We start from the raw sequence: 22,234 nt of genomic DNA, 5'->3' as shown, positions 1-22,234 counted from the left end.
CAAAAAACAGAATAAAATTCTAGATTTATAGGCCAAGACACTTGTCTGTGATGTGACAAAAACCTTCCTTCATGTGGGAAGAAATAAGCTTGTAAACTCCTGTTCCTAAAACACGGTACCACAAAGCCTTAATCATTTTACTCCAAAAAGACACTTAACGAAAGGGAAGAGAACAAAAGAATGAAATGTTCTATAAAAGATGTTAGATCTTTCAGTTTGTCCCAAGAAAACATATGCTGAGCATTTATGACTCTGCTCGACTATCTCCAGTACTCACTTCCTCATTTCTTTTTTTTTTTTAAAGATTTTATTTATTTATTTTCTTTCCCCCAAAGCCCCAGTAGATAGTTGTATGTCACAGCTGCACATCCTTCTAGTTGCTGTATGTGGGACGCGGCCTCAGCATGGCCAGAGAAGCAGTGCGGCGGCGTGCGCCTGGGATCCGAACCCGGGCCGCCAGCAGCGCAGCGCGCGCACTTAACCACTAAGCCACGGGGCCGGCCCCCACTTCCTCATTTCTAATTTCTGACCCTACTTCCTCAGATCAAACTAAAATCTGCTTTATATTAGCCAAATATACTCAGAACTTACAGTCTAAGAGGCCAAAGAGATCATCTAATCCAGTGGTTCTCAAAGAGCAGTCCTGGACCAACAGCATCAGTGTCTCCAGGAAACCATGTTAGACAGGCAAATTCTATACCCCACTCCAAAACTTCTGAATCAGAAAGTCTGGTGGTGGAGCCCTGCAATGGAGTTTTAACAAGCCCTCCAGGTAATTCTAATACAAGCTAAAGTTTGAGAACCACTGATCTTATCCAATTCCCTCACCGTAGAGGTGACTAGCTTAAAGGCACAAGGTTTCTTAGAAGTGGCCATGCCTAAAACCTAGGCTTCCAATGCATTTATGACTTACCACACACTGTGCCACCACAGGTGCTAATCCTTACCTCTGGGACAATAAAGCATAAACTGAATTCCTATTTCATAATACCACCACCTCAATTATCCTATCTCCCTTTCCCTACCATCATTTTCTGTTCCCCTAGTTCCATCAACCTTTTTGTCATGTGGTAGGGTTTTATCTTGTCTTGCATAAAATTTGTCACTTTAAATGAAGTACAACACTCCTGGTAGGCAATCGAAGCCAAAGGAGTTAGATGCCTAATTCCCTAAACTGATTCTATTATTTTAAACAGAACTAATAAGTGTTTCTCGTGTATCTTCTCTACTCCATCATTTGTCTCCTTTTTGTATTTAATGGAAATATTATTCAGCACATCAATGCAATCAATTAATGATGATTTTCCTACCCTGACATCAAGGGTCACTCAAATGCCATATGTCCCACAGGCCAACTTCTGGTATATTGTGCATAAATACGTAAAGGTAAGCAAGATACCATAAAGTATGCGTAAACTCAAAAATATATGCAATAAACCAAGAGGAAGAAAAAGGGAAGCAGAGTGAAAATTAAGTTAATCCTTTCCTTGACAAATCAAAACCAAGAGCAAAATTAACTCAACAAAGTTATCTGTTAAACATTTAAAAAATTTTTCAATTAAACATAAATTAGATAAAACAATCTGCTTGAGCTAGAGAGACCTCTGATAACCTTCACTTACCAGAACTTCAAATTTTAAACTAAGAAAAATTTGAATAAGCTGGTATTTAAATTCTTACCAGGCCTGGTGTGGTATCTTCATCACTGTCTCCATCCTGACTGCTTTCCATATCAACACTGAGAATCACTGTATCTGAAGTGCTCTTGTGTCCTTGCTTGTTACTTTCAGTATGAACATCTAAGGATGATTTTTGCAGAGTGGATTCTGCCTTGGAAGATGTGGCTTCCATCTTTGGAGTTAAAATTCTTCTGCAAGTTTTCTTTATTTCAATCTTCTTACATTTCTTACACGCCACTTCATTGTTAGAATTCTTATCTAAGAGGGATTTGGGGCACTTAAGTTGGTCTGGTTTGTAATTACTGAGTGAAAAGGGGACAAGACACACCTTAGCTGTTTTTCCTAAAACTGTAGTCTGTACTGGCCTTGGAGATACAAAATCAATGTTTTGGTTTTCTTTATATTCATTCACCTGTTCAGGTCAATAAAGGAAAATGGAGAGTGTTAGAATCCCAGATCCTATGTCTTTTCTTACAGATCTGTGTAAATAAATCTCATTCCTATTTCATAATAACAACATAAATCCAAACTGATAGCCTGTAAGGAAACTTTTTTCCTCCAAAACCTAGATACTTAATTCATTAACCTGAATAGAATTATTTATTATACTGGGCACATTTCTTGCCCATATGAGTCTGCCAGACCAATAATAATAATGACTACAATTTGTATCTAAGGTGACTCTACCCCAACTGTCAGCTTCTGAGTAAATGGAATTGTTTCAAGAGTAGGAAGCTGACACTAACTGCTGCAAAAGCAAATGCAGAGTCCCTGATCCCATCCTGCCACTATTTCTGGGGTTACTGACAAGAACCTTCCTCAATGCCGCAGCCTACTCTCACAGAGGAAACCAGGGCAGGGATCCCCGCTTATCTTTTGAAGCAACACCCCGAAAAACTCTTTAAGCTGAGGGATGCCCCAAGCGGCGGGAAATCGTTTTGGAGTGAGGAGGTGCCGGGTGCCAAGTCCTGGTGCCCTCCCGGGCCTGTGCCCGGAAGATCCCTCTCGAAGACTGAGTCAGGAGCACACCCGAAAGCGACAAGCCCTTTCTCACCTTCACCTGGAGTCGCTGTCTGGAGCCAGCCTTCTCAGCCACCGCGCGCGACCCGGACATCTTTCCGCCGCTTAACAGCTGGCGTCTTCCCGCCAAGATTGCGGCGGGAGGCGGGGGTGGGAGGGAGTGGGAGGGGCGGAGCCCGGGCGGCGCCGGCGGGCGCTCAGATCCCAGCTGGCCGGGGGGGAGGGGCGACACGGGCGTTACCGTCGTCCCTTAAGGAGCCAAGCCTACCAGCCTCACCCCCAACTCAAATTCTTGAGGGACGCGATGGGACCGAATCGACATTTTTACCTTGGATGCCGGTGATTTTGATGTTGCTGACGCCAGTATCTCACTTTGAAAAACACTGGCGCTTCTGCTGAGGATAAGCCACCTTGCCTTACAACGTGAGGCTGGAAAAGATTCAGACGCACTTAGATGCCGGATAGAGAGCAAAGGAAATCGCAATCAACATGCAGCCCTTACCTCGGCCCCCTGGTTCCTTATACCACCACCAGGAAATTAGGCCCCATGGCTACCACATTATCTTATTCCTAGGAAGGGAAGTTTTTTTTAGTTTTTTTTCAAGAGCTGATAACTTAAGCTAGTTTAAATTTCACCTGATCATCTGTCCACCAGTTAACTAAGATCCTAATGAGGACCTTACAAAGCCCAAAGGCTAGGGAAAAGTTGTGAATCAAATAATTTTTGTATCACAAAGTAACATAAGATTTTAGTGCACTGTATTTCTTATAGTCGCAGCGATATTAAATTTTTTTTTCTATTCTCTGGGTTGCTGTGAGCCAAAACAATTGCCTTCCCATCACACTCCCTCTGGACAGCATAGTTTTGGAGCTGATAAATTCATAATATAAATTTCTATCTACTTTATTTTTAAGGTCCTTTTCTTTCTAGCCCAAAACTGCTCCCTTGGTTGGTTATCTGAGTCCTCCACTGTTCCTTTTATTTCTTCTGCCAGCCTAGGCTCAAGTTGAGAACACAAGTGAAATAATTTGAGAACTAATCCTATTAACAGCACCTTCAAGGCCCTACTTGATCTGGTACCTGCCAAACTTTCACCACTCCTTGACTCAAAAATTACTGATAAAATCACACTTTTCATGGTGTCTGATATATACGCTATTTCTGGACTTCAAGACTTTGCTCATGCTGTCCCTTCCCTCCCAACCATAGCAGTTTTAAAATCCCTTCTACAGTGAAATGTGTTCTGACTTCTAATTAGCCAATTTTTTTTATATAACCGAGCTAGTAATTGCGATTGCTTCTATTATGATTCTATAAGCCCTTGAAGACTTCCTAAATTAAATTAAAGCTTCTTGAGGATACGAGCCTTTTAACAATATTCGTTACTGCTTACAGAGAGCTAAGCACAGTTAACACAGCAAGTACTTAATAATTACTCAAAGACTTATATACAAACACTTCCCAGCCAGGAATATATTTTAAAAGGTGGTCTCCAGAAGCGGAAAGAACCAGAAAGCCTAAAAGTAGAATGTTCGGATTTCAGGCGTTGACTCAGGCCCCCTGGGGGATTTTTTTTCTTTCTTTCTTTCTTTCTTTCTTTTTTGCCACTGGCCTAAATCACCGCGACCTGCCCTCGCGTGACCAAAAAGTACCGCACCAAAACCCACTCAGCCTCATCAGCTAAATTAATCAGACACTATTAGCAGGATTTCTATTCCGATTAAACTCTAATTCTGAGCTTTCTACAGTCTGGACAAACTGCCCTTCACTATCTCCTCAGTGTCTTATTCATCACTATCCCATTTTCCTCGGCTTCAAACCAAGCTAACAAGCGAAACCTTTCATTCGGACCTTCCTCGCCGCAGGGTCTTAACCGCAAAGCCCAACCGAAGCAATTTCCCGCCACAACCGACGTCCAAATATGTACTTCCAGACTGAGGACGCTAGGGCAGCCTATGAACATGCGCAGTAACAGACTCGGTGTTCTAGCGGTAGTCGCCCAGAGGTCCTCCACAATCCCACAATCCTCTGGTCGCATATTTCCGGTTTTTCTAGCCCAGCCGTAAGTGGCGTTTCTATCAGTCCCGCAGCCGTGTCTAGCGGCTCTAGGCTGGGAGGTGTTTTCTGTTCGTTGACGTTGAAGCTGTTCGCTGTTTGGAATCAGTAAAGTTTCGGGAGTCACCGCTGCTGTCGTCAACATGTCGGTCCCAAGCGCACTCATGAAACAACCGCCCATTCAGTCTACGGCTGGGGCCGTCCCGGTTCGCAATGAGAAAGGTACTGTGCTGAGCCGTTTTCCAGTCGGGTCTTGCCTCTTCCTTCCTCAGCGTACTCCAAACCTACCCCGGGCCGACCACCCCAACCCCACCGACCCTTAAGACCCTGCCCCCTATTTCTTCGACTTTCCCCGTCACACTCGCACCCGATCACGTTGCCTAGGGTAAAGAAAACCCACTTCCATCTCATCTTGTTCCTATAGCCTGTCTGCCCTCACCTACAGCAAGCACCTATCTTCCCTTGGCCTCCACCAATTCGTTAGACTAACATATATAGTGAATGCCTGTTGTTTGCAGGGATTTGTGCGGGATACAGTCCCTCTTTTTTTTTATCCATAGCAGTCTGTTTATGCTGCTTTTATAACTCATCGTTATAATTATTTATGTATCTGTCTCTCGTACATCATAAGCTCATAACCTCCTTGAGGCAGGAACTATGTCTTATTAAACTTTTTATCCCTGTCAGCCAAGGCAGTGACTGTATTTATTAAATTGAATACAAAGTTGTGTAGGACAGTCCCCCTAACCTTAAGGAACTCGTATTCTAATAGATGTGAGACATGCAAAAAGAGGCACATTCTAAACAGTGTACAGTCTTTCACACCTGTAATACCTGTCACTAGGTGATATAAACCAAATACTGTGGGAGGGCAGAGGAGGAATAATCTCTTCAGATTGGGGTAATCAAGGAAAGCTTGAAAGAAAGGTGGCATTTAAGTTGATCCTTAAAGGACAGATAGGATTCCAATGAGTGCAGATGGAAGAAGGAACACCGTTTCTGTTTGAGGAGTCAGAATAAAGAGTCAGGATTTTTTCATTAAGGGTTTTGGAAAATAATAACAGTTCTTACTTTTGTGTTTTTTGAATATACTGAACCCATCCTTGTGCAGCTTGCCTTTTTTTTTTCTTTTAACTCAGCATGGCGTTTGAGAAGTATCCTTTGGATACATATGGATCCAGTTCATTCAGTTTAATTGCTTATAAATTCCATTGTATAATTAAACCACAGTTTATTCCCTACTGAGGGACAGTTGTGTTGTTTTTTCTCCTATTACAAACATGCTGCAATTGTCATTCTTAAATGTGTCTCTTTAGTGCACTTGTATAAGAATTTCTCTAGGGTAGACTCCTAGAAGTTCATCTTCAATTTGTTGCCAGTTGCTCTCCACAGTGGATTGTAAGAGCATTAGGAGTTTTTATTTCTCCATGTGTTTATCCACACCCTTGGTTATATCAGATTTTTTAATTTTTGCCCAGTCTAATGAGTGTGTAACGATATCTCATTATTTTAATTTACATTTCCCTGATTTCTAGTGGGACTAGGCATCTTGTTCGTGCGTTTATCCACTCTCTGGGTTTTCTCTTCTATGAATTACCTGTTTCTGTCATTTACCTGTTTTCTATTTGTTTCGTTTTTTTTTTTTTTTTTTTTTTTTTTTTTTTGTGAGGAGATCAGCCCTGAGCTAACATCCGCCAATTCTCCTCTTTTTTTTTGCTGAGGAAGACGGCCCTGGGCTAACATCTGTGCCTATCTTCCTCCACTTTATATGGGACGCCGCCACAGCATGGCTTACCAAGCAGTGCGTCGGTGCGCGCCCGGGATCCGAACCAGCGAACCCCGGGCCGCCGCAGCGGAGCGCGCGCACTTAACCGCTTGCGCCACCGGGCCGGCCCCTTTGTTTCGTTTTTATACATCCTAAATCTGTAATATCTATTTCCCCAGGTTTTTTGGCTTGTTTTTTAACTTTAGTTATGGAGTCTTCTGTTACACAGGCATTTTTAGTTTAGTGTTATCACATTTATCAATTTTATCTTTTATGGTGTGTGCTGTTTTGTATACTGTTTAAGAAGTCCTTCCCTACACTGAGATCATAGACATTCAGTTTTCTATCGTCTGAATGTTTGTATATACTAAGTAGGATTGAATACACAATTGTGCAAGACAGACTAAGTTAAGGAGCTTACAGTCCAGTAGGGATGTAAATGTTTAAGATAGGTTTTTCACACTTCAGCCTTTAATCTATCTGGAATTTTTTGTGTGTATGGTGTCAGTTAGAGATCTAATTTTACCTTATTATCTTAGAGTTAGCCAGTTGTTCCTACTACTCCATTGTTTGACTAGCCTATCCATTCTCCATTGCTTTTTTTTTTTTTAAGATTTTATTTATTTCTTTATTTTCCCCCCAAAGCCCCAGTAGATAGTTGTATGTCGTAGCTGCACATCCTTCTAGTTGCTGTATGTGGGACGCGGCCTCAGCATGGCCAGAGAAGCGGTGTGTCGCTGCGCACCCGGGATCCGAACCCGGGCCGCCAGCAGCGGAGCGTGCGCACTTAACCGCTAAGCCACCAGGCCGGCCCTCCATTGCTTTTTAATGTCACTTCTGTAATATAGCAAGTTCTCATATAGGTTGTTTCTCTGGTCTCTACTTTGTTCCATTGGTCTCTATGTACCCCGAGTCAATGACATATTGTTTTAATTCCTGTGAATTTAAATAAGCCTTGCAATCTGATACAAAAACCCTCCCCCCCACCTCACATTCTTATTCTTTTTTTTGTTACAACTTTATTTTTTTAGAGCAGTTTTAGGTTCACAGCAAAATCGAAGGGAAGGTACAGAGATTTCCCATATACTCCCTACCCCCATACATGCATAGCCTCCCCTATTATCAACATCCCCCACCAGAGTGATACATTTGTTACAATTAATGAACCTACATTAACACATCATAATCACCCAAAGTCCATAGATTACATTAAGAATCACTCTTGGTGGTGTACATTCTGTGGGTTTGGACAAATATATAATGACATATATCTATCATTATGGTATCATACACAGTATTCTCACTGCTCTAAAAATTATCTGTGCTCTACCTATTCATCCCCCTCACCCCCCACCCAACCCCTGGCAACCACTCATCTTTTTACTGTCTCCATAGTTTTGCCTTTTCCAGAATGTCATGTATTTGCAATCATACAGTATGTACCCTTTTCAGATTGGCTTCTTTCACTTAGTAATATGCATTTAAAGTTCCTCCATGTCTTTTCGTGCCTTGCTAGCTCATTTCTTTTTAGTGCTGAATAATATTCCATCATCTGGACGTACCACAGTTTATTTATCCATTCACCTAGTGAAGGACATCTTGGTTGCTTCCAAGTTTTGGGAGTTATGAGCAAAGCTGCAATAAATATCAGTGTGCAGGTGTTTGTGTGGACATAAGTTTTCAACTCCTTTGGGTAGATACCAAGGAGCATGATTGCTGGATTGTATGGTAAGAGTATGCTTAGTTTTGTAAGAAACCACCAAACTATCTTCCCAAGTTGCTGTACCATTTTGCATTCCTACCAGCAGTGAATGACGGTTCCTGTTGCTCCACAACCTCATCAGCATTTTGTGTCGTCAGAGCTCTGGATTTTGGCCGTTCTGATAGCTGTGTAGTGGTATCTCATTGTTGTTTTAATTGACATTTCCGTGATTACATAGGATGTGGAGCATCTTTTCATGTGCTTATTTGCCATCTGTATATCTTCTTTGGTGAGGTGTTTAAGGTCTTTGGCCTCACTTTGTTCTTCAGACTTGTCTTGGCTTTTTGGCCTCCTTCCATATGATTTTAGAATCAGCCTAGGGACAACTTTTTATGGAATTGCATTAAAATTATAGATCATACATTTATTAACTCAGGTGTAGGTGCCATCTTCTCATCCTTGAACATGATATATTTCTCAATTTATTTAGATCTTTTATATCTTTCAATAAAATTATATGTTTTTCCTCCTGAAAGCCTTATACATCATTTGTTGAATTTATTTCTTGGTATCTTATAGATTAGTTGCTATTGTAAATGGTATTTTTAAACTGTATTTGCTAATTATATGTAGCTAATGTACAGGTACACTTATTTTTATCTAGCATTCTTCCTGAATTGTTTTTTTTAGTTTGTCTGTTGGTTATCTTGTATTTTCTACATAGATAATCATATAGTAGCAAATTATGGCAGTTTCTTCCTTTTCAATCTTTACCTTTTACCTCTTTTTCTTTTCTTTTTTTTTTTTTTTTATTTTTACTTTATTTTTTTCCCCCAAAGCCCCAATAGATAGTTGTACATCATAGTTTCACATCCTTCTAGTTGCTGTACGCGGGACACGGCCTCAGCATGGCCGGAGAAGCGGTGCGTCAGTGCGCGCCCGGGATCCGAACCCCGGCCGCCAGCAGCGGAGCGTGGGCACCCAACCACTAAGCCACGGGGCCGGCCCCCCTCTTTTTCTTTTCTTATTGCCCTAATTAGAACCATAATAAAATGTTGACTAGAGGGTATGATAGGGACAAGATAAGTATGCCCACTGTTTTTGTTGTTGTTGTTTTTATTTTTTTTCTTGAGGTAACATTGGTTTATAACATTATATAAATTTCAGGTGTACATCATTATATTTTGATTTCTATGTAGATTACATCATGTTCACCACCCAAAGACTGATTGTCATCCGTCACTGTACACATCTGCCCAGTCACCCCTTTTGCCCTCCTCCCTCTCCTCTTCCCCTCTGGTAACCGCCAGTCTAATCTCTGTATCTGCATGTTTGGTTGTTGTTGTTTTTGTCTTCTTCTATTTATGAGTGAGATCATACAGTGTTTGACTTTCTCCCTCTGACTTACTTCACTTAGCATAATACTCTCAAGGTCCATCCATGTTTTTGCAAATGGCAAGATTTCATCTTTTTTATGGCTGAGTAGTATTCCATTGTGTATATATACCACATCTTTATCCGTTCGTCCCTTGATGGGCACTTAGGTTGTCTCCAAGTCTTGGCTATTGTGAATAATAGCATGCCCACTGTTTTTTAAAGGAATGCTTCTAATGCTTTTTCATTAAGTATAATGTTTGCTCTATCTATTGTTAACATTATGTGACTTTAAATATATCAACTTTAAATAGTACATTACTTTTTCCCCTGTTAATTTCCTAAGATTAAGCCATCCTTGTAGTCCTGGGCTAAATCCTATTAGGTCATGATGGCTTAGAGTTTTTTTGTTAGTTTTTACATTGCTGGAATAAATTTGCTATTAGTATTTTTGTATCTATGTTCATAAGTGAAATCCTCCTAAAGTTTTCCTTTGAACTGTCCAGTTTGGTTATCAAGGTTATATTTATCTTATAAAATGTATTAGTTTTCACGCTCTTTCTTTTCACTGTAATTTTTGGTATATGTAAAAGAGAGTATCTACTCTTGCAGGGTTGATAGCACATAAACTAAAAGAAAAGAAGGTAGAAATAGATAAAATTAGAAGATTGAGTTATGTGGTAATATATTATAAAGGCAGCCATGGAAAATCCCAGAGAAACTAAAAGAATGACTGTGCAGCATTTTAATTTTATGTTCCCTCTTAATTCACCTTTACTGTGTGCTGGACACTGTTACAAATATTTTGTTTAAGGGTATAGTTGAGGTGGAAAAGCATGAATTTGTGATGGACATAGTCTGCCTATTTGGGGGGACTTTTTTCTATTGTTTCACTGCTCACCTTCTTCCACTTCATTGTACCCAAGTTAGGCCTCATTATCATTAGTCTTGGTATTCACAAGAATGCCTTCCCATGACTTGGCCTTTGTAGGAAAACGCCATTAGATAAATAGATGGTTGGGTAGTGCCTCTCTTCTTCTCCTGCTTGGACTCTTGCTTACCAGGAATACAGGGCTCTTAACTGTAAAGGCCAGGGGTTGAAGGACATTGGGAAAGAGGCTACTGGGCCGGACCCGTGGCTTAGCGGTTAAGTGCGCACGCTCCGCTACTGGCGGCCTGGGTTCGGATCCGGGCGCGCACCGACGCACTGCTTCTCTGGCCATGCTGAGGCCGCGTCCCACATACAGCAACTAGAAGGACGTGCAACTATGACATACAACTATCTACTGGGGCTTTGGGGAAAAGGGGGAAAAAAGGAGGAGGATTGGCGATAGATGTTAGCTCAGAGCCGGTCTTCCTCAGCAAAAAGAGGAGGATTGGCATGGATGTTAGCTCAGGGCTGATCTTCCTCACAGAAAAAAAAAAAAAAAGAAGCTACTGAAACATACTAAGTTATCTTTCTCACTCAGGTGAGATTTCGATGGAAAAAGTGAAGGTAAAACGTTATGTGTCGGGAAAGAGGCCAGACTATGCCCCTATGGAGTCCTCAGATGAGGAGGATGAAGAATTTCAGTTTATCAAGAAAGCCAAAGAACAAGAAGCAGAGCCTGAGGAACAGGAGGAGGATTCATCTAGTGACCCTCGTCTGCGGCGTTTGCAGAACCGAATTAGTGAAGATGTGGAAGAGAGGTAATGACTGGGGTTATATTTCCCTGGACCTGAACCCCTACAGGTTAATTAATAAGAACAGCAATAATAGCTAATACTTAAATAGTACTTACTATGTGCCAGGCACTGTTCCAAGTATATTACATTTACTAATTCTCGTAATCCACACAATAACATTATGAGGCAGGTACTATTATCCCCATTTTACAAATGAGGAAACTGAGGCACAAAGGGGTTAGGAAAATAACCAAATAATGACCGAAATTATACAACCATTAAGTGGTAGCCAGTAAACAGCAGGTTACCTCTGGTCCAAAGGCTCTAATTAACTCATTAAGGGAATAGAAAACACAGACCATTGGTTGGTTTGTTAGGGGGAGTCCTTTTAGCACCAAGATGTCTTATAAAATTTGAGAAATTGATTTTATCCATTTACTTATTCTGAAGACTAATGAGAGGAAATGACACTGATGAAGTACGAACAAAGGCCTGATGAATGGTCTTATGTAGGAAAGGGAGCCTCCCACTGAGGGACTTTGTATGTTGTCTGTTGATTGAAACATTTCCTTACAGAGTAGTCCAGAGGTCCCAAACTTTCACAGTTCATATTGTCTCACGAATTTTTTTCACAGAGCCCTTAGGCTCAAACAGTTCTGTTTATTTTATCGAGTAGTTAGATCCAAATAATTTAATAAATATTTATGTCCTGACAACTTAGCCATTTGAAAAATATAATACACATAAAAGAAAAAACATTTTCATTTTATTCTTACATAACCACAGTTATGTAAAATCCCACTTACTAGTGGGGTTTGTGTGCCTCTTGGACACTAACAGCTTCTCAACCTTGGAATCAGATTGGCACTGTCACTTTCATTTCCTGTTCCGTATTGATTTTCATGCAGTACTTGCTTTTTATCACAGCAGCCACCAAAAACCCAGTTTCACAAAGATACAGTGTCATTGAAAGGAAACATAGTGTGATCAAATGTTGAAACTGGGAACTACTTTGAGTTATAAAATATATCCCAGTGCACCTGTATAAGTTTGTTGCAGTGCCCTAGGATGTCTGAGCACACACTGAATGTTTTAGGTCCAACTTGACTACTTGCTCTAACACTTTGAGTTAGTTTCTTTAATGTGCACCTCAGTTTCCCCATCTCAAGACTTCAGTATTAATAAAAACAAACATAATGTCCAGGTGCTCTATGACTAAGGAAATGTGGTTGATGCCCCTTCATTTCGGTGACAGTGGTGTTACACTTGGAGATACTGTTTTTCAGATTGGCTCGACATCGGAAAATAGTGGAACCTGAAGTAGTAGGAGAAAGTGACTCAGAAGTAGAAGGAGATGCTTGGCGCATGGAACGAGAAGATAGCAGTGAAGAAGAAGAGGAAGAAATTGATGATGAGGTATAATAAAGGAAAATGGGGAGTTCTTTCTGGGTACAAGAAAATGCTGAGGACTGTGCTCGTTTGTTGAGGCACTAAGGGCACAAGACCGCTGCTTTTGGCAGAAGTCTGATCCAGTATTTCCTGTTGGTTGGGGATAGGATTGAAAATAGAATGGTGCTAAGTTGCATTTACTCGTATCAGAATTTGTTGAGCTTGATGAAAGAAAAATAACAAGCCATCTTGGAGCAGAGGCCATTTGGCTGACTAGCTTGGACATATGACTTGATAGGAAATAGAGCGGCGCCGTGGCATGATGCGTCAACGAGCACAGGAGAGAAAAAATGAAGAGATGGAAGTCATGGAGGTGGAAGATGAGGGACGTTCTGGGGAGGAGTCAGAATCAGAATCTGAGTATGAAGAGTACACAGACAGTGAAGACGAGATGGAGCCTCGCCTTAAGCCGGTCTTCATTCGAAAGTAAGTATCTCACAAACCAGGTCTGAATCCACATAGTTCCTACTTTCCAGGTCTGAAGATAGAAGCCTCCTTTCTATCCCATGCTCTTCTGAAATGTAAGCACTAAGTCTGCCTGGTCCCCTAGCTTTGCAGAGTATTTGCTAAGGAATATCTCGTTGTTAGCAGAGAGCCTGAGTTTGTTTTCACATCTCCTTTTCCAGTTAAAGAGCACATATCTGCCCAAGGTCTTACATTAAACACAAAATTAAGCTTGAAGAGCAAATTTCTGTTCCTTTCCTGATGGCTAGAAATCCTGCTACTTACAGTCCAGCAGGTTCCTTGCTATTTAGGCAGTTCTCAAAGATGAATGGAATTTTGATGCTCTTAAGACCTGGGATGACTCACACTTTTGGCTCTTTGCAAGTAATAGAACCAGGGATTGTTTGGCCTTGTCTGATTTGGGTAGGACTTGATTTAGGGTAATAAAGAGCTCCAGTCTAAGGGCTTTGGGCAATTAACAGGACATCTGTGCTGCAGGAAGGATCGAGTAACAGTTCAAGAACGTGAAGCTGAAGCATTGAAACAGAAGGAGTTGGAGCAGGAGGCAAAACGCATGGCTGAGGAGAGGCGCAAGTACACACTCAAGGTACTGGGAGTGGCTGTGAGGATTGAGTGCAAGGAGTAGCGTACTTAGGTTCATCTGAGGAGAATACGAAAGTCCAACAGTTAACTTGTTCTCCCTATCTAGATTGTAGAAGAGGAAACCAAAAAAGAGCTAGAGGAAAACAAGCGGTCCCTGGCTGCACTGGATGCACTCAATACTGATGATGAAAATGACGAGGAGGAATATGAGGCATGGAAAGTTCGGGAGCTAAAGAGAATCAAGAGGGACAGAGAAGATCGAGAAGCGTGAGTAATAGGATGGACCTAGAGTTTAATACTGCTAATGGGACAGGTTCCTATAGGGTAACTGAGGCTCAGCACCTAGTGTGAGTTCCATTCTGGCTTTCTTTAGGGTTCCTGCAACTGGGTGAGTTTCCCATAACTGGAATGTGGCTTGTTACAATAAGATCAGGGCAAAGAAACACACTTTGTCAGTGTGTTTCTCCATGATAGAGTGCCAGCTAATACTCCCTTTAGTTTCCTAGTAGACATAAAAAAGTTACTGTTATCAGTTATCTGTAGTTACATAGCAACCCAACCCAAAATTAAGTGACTTGAAACAATTGATTATTTCTTGCGATTTTGGAGGTTGGCTAAGTATTTCCTCTGCTGGTTTCACCTGGGCTCTCATGCAGTTGCATCCAGCTGGAGGACTGACTGGGCTGCAAGTCCAAAATGGCTTCACTCACATGTCTGATAGTTGATGCTGACTATCAGCTAGGATGCCTCACTTCTCCTTCTTAAGTGGGCTAGACTGGCTTCCTTACATAACAGTCTCAGGGCAGCATTCCGAGAGGGCAAAGCTGGAAGCTGGCAAGGTATTTTGAGGCTCACATGTCATTTCTGCAAAGGGGCATGCATACGGGTGAGGGGAAGAATTTGTGGCATTAAAATGACCTACCACACTCACTATGTTAGAGCAGAATCATTTCTGAGCTGCATCACCATTCCTGAAAATTACTAGGAATAGGAAGGTAATCCCAGAGACCATCAATAGAAAACACTGTCCTCAACCTGCAGTTTCTAAGGTTTTCATCCTGAGCTTCAAGGAGTCCACGTACTCTTTAAAATTTATGTAGGGGCTGGCCTGGTGGCGCAGTGGTTTAGCGCACGTGCTCTGCTTCGGTGGCCCGGGGATCGCAGGTTCAGATCCCAGGCGCGCACCGACGCACCGCTTGTCAAGCCATGCTATGGCAGCGTCCCATAGAAAGTAGAGAAAGATGGGCACGGATGTTAGCCCAGGGCCAATCTTCCTCAGCAAAAAGAGGAGGATTGGCATTGGATGTTAGCTCAGGGCTGGTTTTCCTCACAAAAAATAAAATAAAATAATGCTTGGGGGCCGTGGCGTAGCAGTTAAGTGCACGCGCTCCGCTGCTGGTGGCCTGGGTTCGGATCCTGGGCGCCCACCAATGCACTGCTTGTCAGGCCATGCTGTTTTGGTGTCCCATATAAAGTGGAGGAAGATGGGCACAGATGGTAGCCCAGGGCCAGTCTTCCTCCTCAAAAAGAGGAGGATTGGCATGGATGTTAGCTCAGAGCTGATCTTCCTCACAAAAAAAAAGAATAATGTTTGAGGGGCCAGCCCGGTGGTGAAGCGGTTAAGTTCACGCATTCTGCTTTGGCGGCCCAGGGTTCGCTGGTTCAGATCATGGGCGCAGACCTACTCACGGCTCATTAAGCCATGCTGAGGTGGCATCCCACATAGAAGAACTAGAAGAACCTACAACTAGATATACAATTATATACTGGGGCTTTGGGGAGAAAAAAGAAAGAGAGGAAGATTGGCAACAGATGTTAGCTCAGGGCCAATCTTCCTCAAAAAAAAAAATAATGCTTGGAAGGAGATGGGACTGTGTTATATTCAGATAATTAGGTCTTTCTGAAGCTAGAATGATACTAATAAATTGTTTTGTTCTCTGGACAGGCTTGAGAAGGAGAAAGCAGAAATTGAACGCATGCGAAACCTGACTGAGGAAGAGAGGCGAGCTGAGCTTCGGGCAAATGGCAAAGTCATTACCAACAAAGCTGTTAAGGGCAAATATAAGTTCTTACAGAAGTATTATCACCGGGGTGCCTTCTTCATGGTAAGAAGTGAAAAGGAAATTGGAAAATTGGGTGGTATGAATAACTCAGAAGCTTTGAATTCTTTTTTCCCCTCCAGGAATAAACTGGTCCTGGGATGTTACTTCCACTTGCCAGTGGTCAACTTTCTCATTTTCTCTTTGCCGCTGAAGCATATAAACCCAATAGAGAAAGCATTGGCAACATGCACATTTTAGAAGTTGCAGCAACTCTTCTCTTTTGGCCTCAGTTCTCAGGAGGAAATGATGTAATAGAAGAATTAAGGAACTGAAATAGAGAGAGAGTGATCTATATAGATACTAAACTATTTAGGTCCCCAAAATCACTTAGATACCATAATTCATAGCCAAGTGAGAAATGTTGGTTATGTGAAAACCAAGCTCTGCAAATAGCTTTACATTAATTCATATTTGGGTGGTGAAAGTTTAATTCCTTCTGAGCTGATAGAAAGTGACTGAGCCTAACTAGCAGAAAAATGGTTCATTATCTAACCATTAGGTGTAATGCCATCATCTCTGTTCTTCATATAAAGATCAAGATCAAAATAGCAGTCTGTTAACCCTGTATAAAGTGACGAGGACTTCTTCCAAGTTATTTGGATTAGCACCAATGATAATTCCTTAATAGAGAGAGCAGGAAAGGGAATGGGAAAATTGATTACATTTATTACTCTAATGGCTTGTGGTTTGTTAAATTATTTCCTAATGTTAAAGAAATTTGAATCAAAAACTAGCTTTTTCAAATGCTGTATATCAAACACTAAATATCTCCACTGCAGCAAAATTCCTGCCTTTCATTGCAGATACCAGTAAAATGTAAATACTTCAGTGGAGGGTTCCTTACACCCCTCCAAAATCAGTTTCACTATACCTGCTCAGCAGAAAATCTTTGCTTATTATGTAGTTTTCCAGCCCATGTAGTTTTCTAGATTGGAGTCAGTGGAGATTATGAATTACTTCTTATACTGCTTCAAAGTCATAAAGCATCATTGCTTAAGCATTTCAGCAGCTTTAATGATAAAGCTTCTTAGAGAAGCAATGCATTGCTGGCTAAGAAACATAAAGAAAGGTTCATGTGCAAGTCTTTTGGTGTACATACTCAAATATCAACTCTTCTCACCTGGACAAGGAGAGTGAAGTTGAAATGGCTTCTGAGGTTAAATGAGGCATCTCAGGCACTTAACAAGGAGAAAAGTAGATCTCATAAAAACTTACTTGTTCTACTTTTAAACTGGGCCTTTCTATAGCTGAAGGGAAAAGAAGACTCCAAAAGTGTGTTTGGTTAAAGGACTCAGCTCTTCCATGAAACCTTCCTTAACCAAGATGGTGCTATTTTAATTCCTTCGGCACATGTTTATAACCTATATCATAGTCTTACCTAATATGTTGATTTGAAACTATTCTCTATCGTTATTTTATATAGTTTATTAAGTAAATAACCTTTTGAGCATTTACTGTGTAAAGGTCACTACTGTTTAGCACTGCTAGAGGATATGTAATCCTTGCCCTCAGAAGGCTTACAATATAAAAATGGAGCTAAGGCAAATATATACTATAACAAAAGGAAGAGTGAAAGTACTGTGGGACTTCTGAAGAGAGAGATAATATATTATGTAGAAAACTGAAAAGGGTGACATAAAGGAGGTGACTTATAAGATGTAGACTTTGTGACATTCAGTGGTAGGAAGACATGCCAGGTGAAGGGACCAGGAGTGGAGGCAGAAAGTAATATCTGTAAAGGGAAATGGCAAGGAGAGGTAGATTAAGGCTATAAAATATTTGTCTTTGACTACTACACAAAGGAGTTGTGCTTATTTAATAAAAGAGAACCAGTGAAGGGTTTTGAGCAAGGCATAGGTATAATGAGAGTTGTTTTAGAAATATTAATCCAGTGGCAATGTCTAAGATTAATTGCAGGGAGAAACTATAATCCAGGTGATGAGAATTTATAAGTGTCAACTGATTGCATGTGCACAAACATTTTGAATCTAGGTAACTCAGAGAATGTTGATCTTATTAACAGAACAAGTTAAATCAGGAAGAGGCTGGTTTGAAAAGGTTGGGGAAATGATTTTCACTTTAGATGTGAGTTTGAAGTCCCAACAGAATATGCAAGCTAAGATATATAATGGGCAGTAGAAAATTGAGGATCGGAGATTTGAGAGGCCTGTACAGAGCTTAAGTCATTATGAGTGAATGAACAGACTGAGTGCAGAGAGAATATAGCCAGCCTTCAGGAAATGTCTACACTTAGGAAGGAAAAAGACAACACAAAGGAAGAAAAGGATTATCATCTCTACTAAATGTAAGCTCTTGAAGAAAAAGTTTGATACCTACTCTGCTTTCTTTGTATCCCTTGTTGTCAAGTTTAATAAATTTGTGCTTTGAATATATGGGAAATCAAACCACAAGATTGATAAGACTCTTTTCCACAGGATGAGGATGAAGAAGTATACAAGAGAGATTTCAGCGCACCTACCCTGGAGGATCATTTCAACAAAACCATTCTTCCCAAAGTCATGCAGGTATGGGGTACCTTAATAACACGAGAAAAGTAACATATTGAGGGCTGGGACATGATATGTTTGGTGGTATAACTCATCATCTGACCTTCCCTCAGGTCAAGAACTTTGGGCGCTCTGGTCGTACCAAATACACCCACCTTGTGGATCAAGACACCACCTCCTTCGACTCAGCATGGGGCCAAGAGAGTGCTCAGAACACAAAGTTCTTTAAACAAAAGGCAGCTGGGGTACGAGATGTATTTGAACGGCCATCTGCCAAGAAGCGGAAGACTACTTAGAGTTCAACTACGTATTCTTCCAGCTATGGGACACAAGAGGAAGTCTCAGCATCTGGTCCTTGATTGCTTTTACCCTTATTTACATGGCCCCAGTATCCAGCCTGTTGGACATACTGCCATAGTTGTGACACTGGGCAACCCAGTCTGTGAAGGTGCTTTGTGAGGTTTGGACTCATGCTGAGAAACCCACAGAAAAGCACTATCCAGGTAGGATAAGAGTCCCACTTACTATTTCTGAGAAATCATAGGTTTCATTACTGCTCTGGCTTCCCAAATTCACTTGGGACTATTCCAAGCTTCTTTTTCCAGCTCCTTAGCTTGGGTTACACGGGCATGTAAGTGGACAATGCATTTCTTTTACCTTACAAGAAATCTAAGCTTATTGAAACCTGTTTTGCATTTTTGGTTGGAGTCAATTTTTCTAGGTGAACAAACTTTTTGATCCATTTATGTATGTGTGTCAAGGAATAAAGGAATTATACACCGAGAAGTTTTTTAGCATGATATTGGAAATAAAATGTGGAGGCTGACAAGTATCTACCTATTAACGAAAATAAAAGATAGCAGGGACTTGTCTGGCACATTTTGATCATCCTCTTTGATCTCAGAAACAAACTCAGATGCTAGACAGGCTGTATTCTAAGTGGCACCTAGCCTTATTCCATAAGCAAATACATATGTGGTTGTCCTTACTCTCTAAATTGTAGCTGTACATAGAAAGAAGTTGACCCACGAAATGGGGAATCCAAGTACCTACTAGTATCTTCTCCTTGCCCAGTTCATGTATCAAAGGAGGGCACAATGCTCTCCAAGTTGAAATGTAATGACATCATGCTAGAGTTAAATTCAGTGATTTTTCCATTTATTACGTGCTACATAACCATGATGCACATGGCAGAGCACTGGGAATCCTAGGGGTTATAAGGAATGACATTTAACCAGTGGGAAGGCTAGTTCTCAGTTGCAAAAAAAAAAAAATGAGAAGGCCAAGGTCTTTTTGCATCCTTTAAATGCCCCACTGGGAGAATCACTCATAAATCCTTAAATGTCCTAGAGTGAAAATACAAGTGTAAATAATTACTATGAGGTAATACACATTATTACCTCACTGAATATAAGTCACTGTTGTGTTTCAGAGAGGGGGATACAATCAGAATTATCCTCCAGCCAAAATGGGTAAGACCTTGAAATTCTTTGGGGAAAGTTTTATAGCTGACATTTGAGTGTCAACTCTAAGGCAGGTACTAGGCCAAGCTTTTTGCATTCACCAGCTCCTTGGTTCTTACAACAACCTATCAGGTATGTATCATTTTACAGCTGAGGAAACAGAAGCTCAGCAAAGGTGATTTGGCCTAAGTTGATCAACTTTTAAAGTAAAATTGTCTTCACTCCAGGATAGGAAATGGAATGTAAGGTATAAGTGTTATGGTTCAGAATTCAAATATTAAATCATAAATCAAAATCTTTCATAGATTAATTCTACATAAGACCTAACCTTTGATATCTTCTATTGTACATACTTAACCATGTTCCCACCTTAGTACCTAAATTCTAATTCACAGTGGATTGATGACTTACATCTCTATAAAGTGGCTCTTAGGAAGGTAGTGGCCTTTCAGCTATTCATAAGCTGCCCTAGAGACACATGCCATGGGGTATAGTAACTTTGCTGAGACTCCACATATACCTTGAATACTGTTAAGTGAAAGCTAGTCAGATGAATAAGCCTGGCCTGCCACCTAGCATCTGCATCTGAAAATGAGATAATCTACGCTGATCCTTCATATAGGTTCATTAAGGGATGGGGGGGAGGAGTGTCACTTAAATTCAGTTATACTCTAGCATGTAAATTTCCACAATAACATACAATATACATTGCACTTGATCCAAGATGATAAAACTGCAAAAAAAAAAAGGACAAATCTTTATTGAAATAAGTTAATCCAGTGGGTAGGTCTGCGAAAGCACAAATCAATTGGTTAAGGCAATAAGAGCCTCTACCACGTTGCCCATGTGTTCCCTCAAGCTCCGTTCTGCTGCTGCTCGTGAGATCTCCATCTCTGTCATCTGCAAGAAAAGGATCATGTTACCTAAGTCTCCTCTCAGGCATTCATGTGCCACCAAAACATGCTGACTCTACTTGTTTCAGTAAATAACCCAAATTAAGCAAAGTAACTTCCCCTGCCCATACACTAGTTAGGCATTACTACTCACTATCAGCTCCAGATCTTCTTTCTTGATGGTGACTTTTGCCAGTTCCTTTTCCCTGCAAATATTCATGTACATCAGTCCTCATTCTCTACCTCTACCATAAACTCCCAGGAAGGATAACTCCCAGCTGTGCCTTACAAATAAATGACTCTTGATAAACATTATTGAGTGAAAAAACGACTCTCACCCTCTCACCTAACATCCCCATCCCTTCCCCTGGAGTCTTTACAGCAGGCAGCAGGCGTTGCCAGGAGGCCTTTCTTTCAACCAACAAGAGAGTCGAGTTGTAAACCTTACATCTGCAGAAATTGATGACAGAACTGAAGAACGGTACAAAGGCTTAACGATGACTTATTTTTGTCTGCGGGAAAGAGACTGGGTGGGCTGGTTGTGTGCAGGAGACTTACCGCTCCTGCTTGGCTTTCTGCTCTCGGGACCGTCTGTCTCCAATCACAGACATGGCCTATGGGAAACACAGATCTAATTACTGCTCTGCTACCCACAATACGCAATACTCTAAAAACGTGTGTATTCACGCTGACGAGTGTATCAGGAACCAAGGCCTATGTTTAATTCAGTTCTGTGCACCTCAGGTCCACTTTAAACCCAATCTCCATCAAGCTCCTTGTCGCAAGCGGCGGGCTCCAGTGACGGTTTCAGTTTCCCTCTTGCCTCCTCCCGCCATCGGGATCGGGACCCGTCCTGTAGCGAGGCTTTCAGTTAACAGCCTCAGAGCCCCCTCTGCTCTCGGCCCGCCCAGACACGCTCCAGGCCAGCCTCACCGTCTCCAAATTGGAACTCTGGATCTCCTTCTCCTCCGCATAGTCGGTGACTCGCTCCAGGTCCGCCGCACCACTGTCATGCTTCCGTGGCTTCTCGGGAGGCCGCTCCGGACCGCTGGTCTCAGTCTCCAACTCCAGCTCCACGTCCCCCTCGGTCGCCATATCCATCCCACGGCGCCGCCGCACAGGCCCCGCCCCACCTCTCCAGGACTTCCGGTAACTGCGTCATAACTTCCGCCGGGAGAGGAAAAGGCGGAGCTGGCCCTGGGCCACACCTTCATTAATGCTCTGGTTCTAGAAGCTTCAGCGAGGAAAGCGCTTCGCCTCTGACTTACTTTTGGGCTTGTACAGTGTTGTGTTCTGCAAGGCCCTACTCAGACGTAGCCCATCACCACTCCAGACCTTTCCACCGACATCCTTCCCTCCTCTTCACCTAGATACCCCTCACATATATATATACACCTCCAAGAATTCTGTTCAACCAGGATGGTTGACGTCTAATCCTAAACCAATTAAGAAACTAATCCACAGGAAGTCAGATATGCAAACTGCTTTCTAATCTGGGGAGAACAGGCTGAG

The 22,234-nt window shown here is 41.6% G+C and overlaps 3 protein-coding genes across 6 annotated transcripts in view; 1 reads left to right on the top strand and 2 right to left on the bottom strand.

The window, feature by feature from the left end:
- Positions 1 to 4,615, bottom strand: part of WDR76 (WD repeat domain 76) — a 53,649-nt gene extending 49,034 nt beyond the window's left edge. Inside the window, exons 1-4 of one of the 2 annotated variants that reach the window (XM_058541456.1) lie at positions 4,552 to 4,615; positions 3,028 to 3,128; positions 2,734 to 2,907; positions 1,681 to 2,091 (exon numbers count right to left, since the gene is read on the bottom strand). In XM_058541456.1, the coding sequence (XP_058397439.1) occupies positions 1,681 to 2,091; positions 2,734 to 2,793 (471 nt within the window). In that variant the 5' untranslated portion in view covers positions 2,794 to 2,907; positions 3,028 to 3,128; positions 4,552 to 4,615. Of the gene's footprint in view, positions 1 to 1,680; positions 2,092 to 2,733; positions 2,908 to 3,027; positions 3,129 to 4,551 lie in introns of those variants that run through there. The other variant, XM_058541455.1, reaches the window with a different exon arrangement.
- A 163-nt stretch (positions 4,616 to 4,778) lies between these two features.
- Positions 4,779 to 19,252, top strand: MFAP1 (microfibril associated protein 1). Its single transcript, XM_058541457.1, has 9 exons — positions 4,779 to 4,977; positions 11,066 to 11,285; positions 12,548 to 12,677; positions 12,949 to 13,136; positions 13,653 to 13,761; positions 13,864 to 14,024; positions 15,703 to 15,862; positions 18,295 to 18,384; positions 18,480 to 19,252. The coding sequence occupies exons 1-9, from the start codon at positions 4,899 to 4,901 to the stop codon at positions 18,660 to 18,662; spliced, it is 1,320 nt and encodes a 439-aa protein (XP_058397440.1). The 5' UTR covers positions 4,779 to 4,898; the 3' UTR covers positions 18,663 to 19,252.
- Positions 19,253 to 20,573: 1,321 nt separating this feature from the next.
- HYPK (huntingtin interacting protein K) lies at positions 20,574 to 21,907 on the bottom strand. Of its 3 annotated transcripts, none has more exons than XM_058541460.1 (4): positions 21,656 to 21,907; positions 21,281 to 21,336; positions 20,877 to 20,928; positions 20,574 to 20,729 (listed from the first exon to the last, which is right to left on the bottom strand). In XM_058541460.1, exons 1-4 carry the CDS (start codon positions 21,821 to 21,823, stop codon positions 20,634 to 20,636), a joined length of 372 nt encoding a protein of 123 aa, XP_058397443.1. In that variant the 5' UTR covers positions 21,824 to 21,907; the 3' UTR covers positions 20,574 to 20,633. The 3 variants fall into 3 exon arrangements, with proteins under 3 accessions (XP_058397443.1, XP_058397444.1, XP_058397442.1); XM_058541459.1 differs by lacking the exon at positions 20,574 to 20,729 and adding an exon at positions 21,069 to 21,172; XM_058541461.1 differs by lacking the exons at positions 20,574 to 20,729; positions 21,281 to 21,336 and having other exon boundaries at positions 20,869 to 20,928; positions 21,656 to 21,868.
- Positions 21,908 to 22,234: the final 327 nt, after the last annotated feature.

Source organism: Diceros bicornis, chromosome 5 (genome assembly GCF_020826845.1).
Source record: "Diceros bicornis minor isolate mBicDic1 chromosome 5, mDicBic1.mat.cur, whole genome shotgun sequence".
Classification (NCBI taxonomy): Eukaryota; Metazoa; Chordata; class Mammalia; order Perissodactyla; family Rhinocerotidae; genus Diceros; species Diceros bicornis.
This window is presented reverse-complemented; position numbering and strand designations above follow the sequence as displayed.